The 7,593-nt window shown below is 37.8% G+C and overlaps 1 protein-coding gene across 1 annotated transcript in view; it reads right to left on the bottom strand.

Annotated features, from left to right (window-relative positions):
- Positions 1 to 298: 298 nt before the first annotated feature.
- aldh1a3 (aldehyde dehydrogenase 1 family, member A3) overlaps positions 299 to 7,593 on the bottom strand; it is a 183,120-nt gene continuing 175,825 nt past the window's right edge. Inside the window, exons 9-13 of the mRNA XM_044342728.1 lie at positions 7,250 to 7,434; positions 6,637 to 6,801; positions 5,185 to 5,342; positions 2,878 to 2,952; positions 299 to 2,777 (exon numbers count right to left, since the gene is read on the bottom strand). Of these exons, the coding sequence (XP_044198663.1) occupies positions 2,708 to 2,777; positions 2,878 to 2,952; positions 5,185 to 5,342; positions 6,637 to 6,801; positions 7,250 to 7,434 (653 nt within the window). The 3' untranslated portion in view covers positions 299 to 2,707. The remainder of the gene's footprint in view (positions 2,778 to 2,877; positions 2,953 to 5,184; positions 5,343 to 6,636; positions 6,802 to 7,249; positions 7,435 to 7,593) is intronic.

The raw sequence follows: 7,593 nt of genomic DNA, 5'->3' as shown, positions 1-7,593 counted from the left end.
GTTACTTGTTACTTGTTTGAATAAAAGTGGGTAGAGGCTTAAAAATCCTGTTTTTGTTTTTATTACGTGTAAGTGTTACAATAAGTGTTCATGAATAAACTATCTTATGAAGGAGGTCCCCACACCAGGTCTTGAACTGGAGTCTCTCAGATCATAGATGACTGTGCTGACTACTGAGCTAAAACTTTACTCATTGCCTCATTGCAGACAAACCTCTACCAATTTATACACCCATAACACAGACAACACACCGTGTAACATGTAAGGAAGAACTTCAAAGGCGATTGTTGCTTTGCACTTTTCATTTATTGCCTATTTTTTACAACATAACTTTGTGGAAAGGAGAACAACAGGTTATGGAGTATGGAGTGTGTTCGTAGCTTAGCTTTATATCTGGGGAGTACCCCCAACTCTAGGACTACATGCATCAGCAGCAACACCTGCTGATTTGACTACCATTGTGAACAGGGAGCTAGATATTATCGGAAAGTGGATCTTTAAAAACAAACTGATACTTAACTTATCCAAAACAAAAAGCATAGCATTTGGTTCAAATCCTTCTCTAAGATGAGAACCAGAGTTTAAACTCTTTATAAATAAAACATCTTTCCAGAAAGTAAAGGAAACCAAGCTTTTAAGCATCACCCTTGACAAATTGTCCTGGTCAAAAGTATTGGGCGAGACATTAGGTGTAGTAAGGCGACCCAGAATATATCTTACACCGGATTTAACTAAACTTGTTTTAAGTACTCTTATTCTTTCGCAGCTTGATTACTGCCAAATAACTGGCAATAATTGAGCGAATGTCACAAAAAAGATATAAGCAAACTTCAGCTAGTACAGAACCAGGCGGCACGCCTTGCTCTCCAGTGTCTGTACAACACTAACATCAATAGCATGCACTCCCATCTCAACTGGCTAAAAGTTGAAGACAGACTGATCACTGCACTTCTGCTCTGAACATGGAAAGTTGTACAATCCAAAATTCCATATCAGTACAGTCAGTTAAAACACAATTTAGAGTCATACACATATGCCACCAGACAGACAACAGAAAGCCAGTTTTCACTTCCTAAGGCAAATACTAATTTCCTTAAATGCACAGTAGTATATAGAGCAATGAAAACATGGAATTCTTTACCACTATTACTGACTAAATTAACACAGAAATCAATGTTTAAAAAGCAAATAAGGACACACCTAGGAACAACATATTTGTAGAATGCTATGCTTATGCTGATTTGTAGTTTTTTGCTGTGTAAGTTGTACTCATATATTTATTGTATTCTCTAAAATATGTCTATGTATGTCAGTTGTGTTGACTGTAATGTTTAATGTATGTTTTTAAATGTGGACCCCAGGAAGACCAGCTGTGCTTTAGGGCACAGCTAATGGGGATCCTAACAAATAAACAAATATAAATAACATCCTATACTTTTGGAAAGTAATCCTTCCCGGGCAGGGACTTTTTGGGGGGTAACAACAACCTCCCTAGAACCTAATTTAGACCATGGCCTCTCAGGTGGAAACACAGGTAGGGGAACTGAGTTCCTCAAATGGTTTTTGGTCCTCTAGGGAAAGTTCCTGCAGTGGACACATGGCTAAAGTGGGACTCTTTTTTTCATGGTAGAACTGTCAGAACATCTAATCAAAGTCTTCAAGTCTCAAGGAGTCAGTACTTACCACAAACCATGCAACACCTTAACATCTCTGCTGGTACCCTAAAGACAGAACGCTCTTGAGAGGAAGACTGGAGTTGTGTATGACATCATCATAACATCACATGTGTCACACTACATCAGTGAAACAGCAAGGACCCCAAACAAGAGACTGAATGAACATCAGAAACAGACATCAGCTGTCTGAACAAATTCCTTACACTGATGAAGGCCAAAGATGTGGGTGAAAGCTCTAAATATGTTCCCAATAATAGGACCTTGAGGGTTTTTTTTAATTTTTTGTATTTTTCTACAAAGAACTGCTTTGTTTAAACCAATGTAAATATTCATTGAGTATTCATTTATTATTGGAAATATTATTCTTCATATATGTTGAATTGTATGCTTGGCTGTAGACAAAATATCATATTTTTGCATGTTCAGCTGTCCTGAGTGCTGTATGGAAAGGAGAGGCTGTCTGCACACAGGCTAAACCAGCCTGATGAAGACCTTGCAGTTTGAAACATTGCAATATACTTGGGAGCTTGCAAATGTCAGTGCAGACAGACCTCTCCTTTTCCTTTGTTTGTCTGTACCCATCTAGGGTTGGATCTGCACACTATCCACCTTTTTTGCCCTATGGATTACACCAGCAATTACTTGGCATTAATTAATAGGAAATGTACCAACTGAAAACTGTCTATATTTTCACTATATTTTCACATGCTTATTTCTGGGGAACTTCTGAATACATTTTTAGGAAAATACAAAACTGTAAAATGAAGCTTTACCAGTTATACATTTTTTTACTGAAACTACAGAAGCTGTTGAGTAAATCCTCACCTACAGTATATTATATAAAAGGTGAACAAACTATAACTTTTTGAAGGAGTCTGATATCATGGTTAAGCTAATTAATATATAGGCCTAACCTTAATCTCAACACCACAACCATGACTGAGGACAAAGAAGGTAGTGTATGTGGGTCGTAGAGAATTGTTATACAGCCCGATGTGATGGGAAGTGCTGAGCGCTGGAGTTTCAGTTCATCACAGTGTTCCAATCAATTTAATGGTCACTGCTTTTACCTCCGAATACTCAGCCAGAGCATACTCTCCACTGAGGGGACAGACACAACACATGAAGCAGGTTAGGACATACACAGTAAACAGGGATAACTGATGAATATGAAATATTAAAAAACAGTGACGGTTCTTACAGCTCCCGTCCGTAGCCTGACATCTTACACCCTCCAAAGGGAGTCTGAGCATTGAGGGCGTTATAACAGTTTACCCTTAAGAGAGAGAGAGAGAGAGAGAGAAATGGGTTGATTGTATTTAATTTCAGCTCTAAACATACATTAAATGATTTACAAAATTTAAACCAAATAAATTTACCAGCAGTGGAATGAAGGGCTTTATATTGTAAAGGAATAGTTCGGCATTTTGGTTTCATTTTAAGAGCAAGGCCAGAAGATTAAAGGAGACCTGTTATGCTTTGCCTTATTTTCAGACATATATATGACGTCACAATGTCAGATGTTGATGTCAAAAGTGGCTGGTGTGTCGAATAATAAGGTAACCATATGAAGCAGTAATCCCTGTGAGCAAAAATCATGGGCTTCAGACTGCTCTGAATGCTTGGTTTCCAACAGTTTTTTCTACTTTCAGCCAAAGCTGATGTTGCCTCGTTTTCATTATATGGTCATCTGCTCCACGCACAGCGCGCAAGTTCACTGCTCCGCTCCGCTAACATGATGGTGTTTTTCCATTGTTTTGGGGGTAGTCATGCCCTGGCACGACTCCATTACACAGCATAGCAAAGTAAAATAAGTAGTTTACCTGTTGGAGGTGTGCTGGTTGTCTGCAGCTCTTCATCAAACATCATCATCACTGTGGCTGTTTCTGCTTGTACTATTCCTCCTTGCGTTATTTCTAACTACCACTGCCACTTGGTACTAGGTAAGTACCAATATTGCTTTCTACTACAGGGGTGTGGAATATGTGGCAATGTCATGAATTTGTCACAGATTTGTATTTTATTTTTGGTTTTCAGTGCAGAATTAATGGATTTTCTCTGACAAAAAGTGAATAACCACTGCTGCAATCAACACTACAGACTGGAACCAGAATCAATTGATAGTATAAAAAAGTGAATACGTATAATGTACTAAAAGCTAAAAAGTAGATTTAGTGCTAGGTTACTCTTTCAGTAAGGAACTGGAGTAAGGATGTATTTAGTCTAGCTCAACATTAAGACTAAGACATAAAATACACCTATGCACTTCTAAGGCTCATTAGTCAACATGTTGTATCTATTTGTTTAGTCTTTACACAAATGGAAATGTAAAAACAACACAGCACGTGTTTTCGTAATCCTCAAGCACATTGCCATAGCCACTGTGGCAGCTTGATTAGGTTTGTTTGAGCAGTGAGTCATGTTAGCCTGGTTGACCACTATCCAACAAATGAAGATATTAAACTGTTTTTTTAAACACAAATATCTAGTACAATATAACAATACATTAGGATGAGTGTACACCCACTCATTTTCCTAACCCATTGAGTTTTATACTAACTGGTGAGGGAGAGTGCTGCTTTTTCAAGTCAAGACAAATGAAGAGTGAACCAAGATAAGACAGAACTGTCCCAGGTCCAACATATGCAAAATGTCTGTCTTGGATTTTGATAAAGGACAGCATGTGTTTGTGCAGAGGAAGATGAGAAAAAAACACCTGGTTTGTGTTTGTATTTTAAGTTCTGTACATGTGTGAACAATCTTTATCAAAGAATCTTCAAAGTGAGCTGACTGTACTGAATCACCAGTCAATGACCAAATCAGTAGCTTTCAGCAGTGGAGCTTCTGACTGGTAACTGAAAGCAACGATGTCAGTTCAGCTGGTATTCACGGTACCTTACCTCCTTGTTAAAAACATTAAAAGACTGCAAAAGCTACAGAAACAATTTCAGAGAACTTCAGAGAGGTGCTGGGAAATTCTTTTTTGATGGAAAATGCCGCATTTAATTTCATTCTCATGGTGTTCATATGTTGGTGAATCTTATCTGCTGCTTCCCCATGGCTGACAAATGGATTGATTTTACAGTCAGTCCTGCTTTTACACAATAGACTACTATGATACAATAGACTTATGAGTGAAGCTTTGAGCATTTGTTGCAGGCAAAATGGCAGGACTTTCATTAATCAACTGGTGCTGAGAATCAGGGGGTGTGGGCCTCCCTTTTCTTTAATGCATATCATGATTGGTATGTGAATATGGGCAGAAGAAATTGGTTTAGCAAGAAAGGCGCATGTTGTAAATCTTGTATAATGACCATGCAGCAGGTGTAGCAGCCCCTTAGAATATTTAAATTACTTAATTGGTTCATGATGAAGTCATTTATTCAAAAATTGTATCCAAAAATCTTGTTGAAAGAAAATGGAAATGTCATTTTTTTAATGAATCATGAATAGAGAAATCAAATGTCTTTATGTTCCTCTGGTGTCAGGGCTATGAATGAAGACTCACCAGACACTGCCAGTCTCCAGGGCTGCAGACACAGACAGAGCTCGGTCCATACTTGTAGTGAAGACTGCTGACACCAGGCCATACTGAGAGCTGTTTGCTCTCTCTATGGCCTCCTGCTGGCTCTTAAAGCTGAATATACACTGCACTGGACCAAAGATCTAAGAGGGGGAAGATATCCAGTAAAGATCAATCACATAAACAGAGAAGTGAGTCACACTACACAAATGACTGCCATCCATAAAAAATAAATACAAAAACAGAAAAGGTAATGTAAATAGAAGAAATAATAATTGGACTACATTAAAAACAGAGTAAAATATAATAAATATAATCTGCACAGTTAACCCATTATAAAAAGGAAGTACAATTCTGTGCAAGAAAGCTGTGCTTTTTCACAAATATATTTCCATTATTATTCATTTTATTTATTAATGATATTATAACAGACATTAATAATGCATGTGGTTGCTACTTTTATGATGGCTACAACAAATGGATTTGAAAAGAAGTTTATCAGATGTGTATTTTTTGAAAGAAATTGAAGCTGATAGGCAACAGTAACAAAAATATAATATATAATGTAAAATATAATGTGTAATGTATGGGGAGCTATAAATATTGACTAAAGGGGGAGTCTATGGAACTACATTAATGTAGATTACTATGGATTTTTGTTTTTTATCTTGTGACAACATTAATTGGTTGGAACTTGTTGAGTGCTGAGGTTGAATGATGAAGTTTATATAACCCTAACTGTAAGTGGCACAGTAAGCGCCAAAGAAATGTGGAACTTGTCACTTTCAGTATTTGGGAAATTTCTGTGTTAAACGCTGATAAAAACACAGTGTCTTGGACTAAGTATTTTGGTTTGTCTAAGCCTTGATGAAGTGCCAGAACAAGTAAATAATACAAGATATCTGTGTGAAGATACAGACAAGATAAAGACAAATTAGGCAAAATTTAAGGACAAATCAGGCATCAGCCTCAAATACAAAAAACAGGGCCACTGACCTACATACAGGTATGCCAATAGACTGCCTAGACTGTATGTGGTGAGATAAAGGAGCTGTGAAAACCACAGTAGTCCTTTATATACATTTTATATTTCAGATTTATGGTAATCTAAATTACAGTAAAACTGCATTGCAGGGTGAAAATTATGAGATGATTAAAATTATAAGTCAGTATAATTTTGGGACTTATGTTACTAATTAACTAACTCATAATATTAAATTTTGTCATTAGAGAAAGGACCCATGTTTTTTTTTTGACTTTGACCTCCTGTGTGTTAAGCTCCTGACCAGTGCGCAGCCTGCCTTTCTGCACAGTCTGTGGTGTAATTAATGCACAATTCCTCCAGGTGTCAGGCTTTAGTTTCACACACTAACACCATCCCCTATCCCGTGTGTGTCAGGTTCACCAGTTGTGAAGTGAAGTGAAACATGCTTTAACCTCTTCTTTAGCAATACGCATGTGGTCTTTGACCCCAGTGAAGATGGTGGGTTGAATGAAGAGGCTCTTCTCGCCCACAGCTGCTCCTCCATACTCCAGCCTAGCTCCCTCCTTCTTCCCACTTTCTATCAGATCCATGATCTTGTCAAACTGCTGTCTGTCAATCTGGAGCCAACATCAAGCAGACAAATAGACAAGGGAAGGAGACAGATTAATAATACAGGAACAATCACACTTTTTGGAAAATTTACTTGAGCCAGATGATGTGGTAAGATAAAAACCAGTTAGCCTTCCTTAGCTCAAATGTGTATAGGTTTAATAAATGAGATACAACTGTTAATCAGTGAGCTGTGTCGGTAGGTGTGTTTTTTTAACTTTGAACAGAGCCAGGTTCCAATCTTTCTACTTAGATAGACTAACCATGTCCTGACTCCAACTCTGTATTTAACATACACACGTTAGCGTGATGGCAGATTTTCTTGAAAGAAAGTGAATGAGTGACCTAAAGTGTTAGAATAGAATGAAGTGGCACTATAGTAAAGACTACTGTAGATATTTCAATGTTGGACTTGAGCACTGCTTGTGAACTTGTGTTCTATGATGTTGACTGCACCTGTGGTCCGTGTGATGTCTGAGGGTCCAGCGGGTCTCCTATAACAATCTTCTTGGCATTTTCTACACTACAGCGCACAAACTCTTCATAAATGCTTTCCTCCACAAAGACACGTGATGCAGCTGTGCAGCACTGACCCTGGTTATAAAAAGCACCTTTCTGTGTTTCCTCCACAGCCAGCTGCACTGTATACACACACACACACACACACACACACACACACACACACACACACACACATAGATGGGAAAGTTGAACAGACACCAAAAAAGTAAAGTATCAAATATTCTTCAACTCTTTGGATTTTTCATTTTACTCATCATTTTTTTACAATTATGGTGAGA

This window comes from Thunnus albacares, chromosome 1, assembly GCF_914725855.1.
Source record: "Thunnus albacares chromosome 1, fThuAlb1.1, whole genome shotgun sequence".
In the NCBI taxonomy this organism is placed as follows: Eukaryota; Metazoa; Chordata; class Actinopteri; order Scombriformes; family Scombridae; genus Thunnus; species Thunnus albacares.
This window is presented reverse-complemented; position numbering and strand designations above follow the sequence as displayed.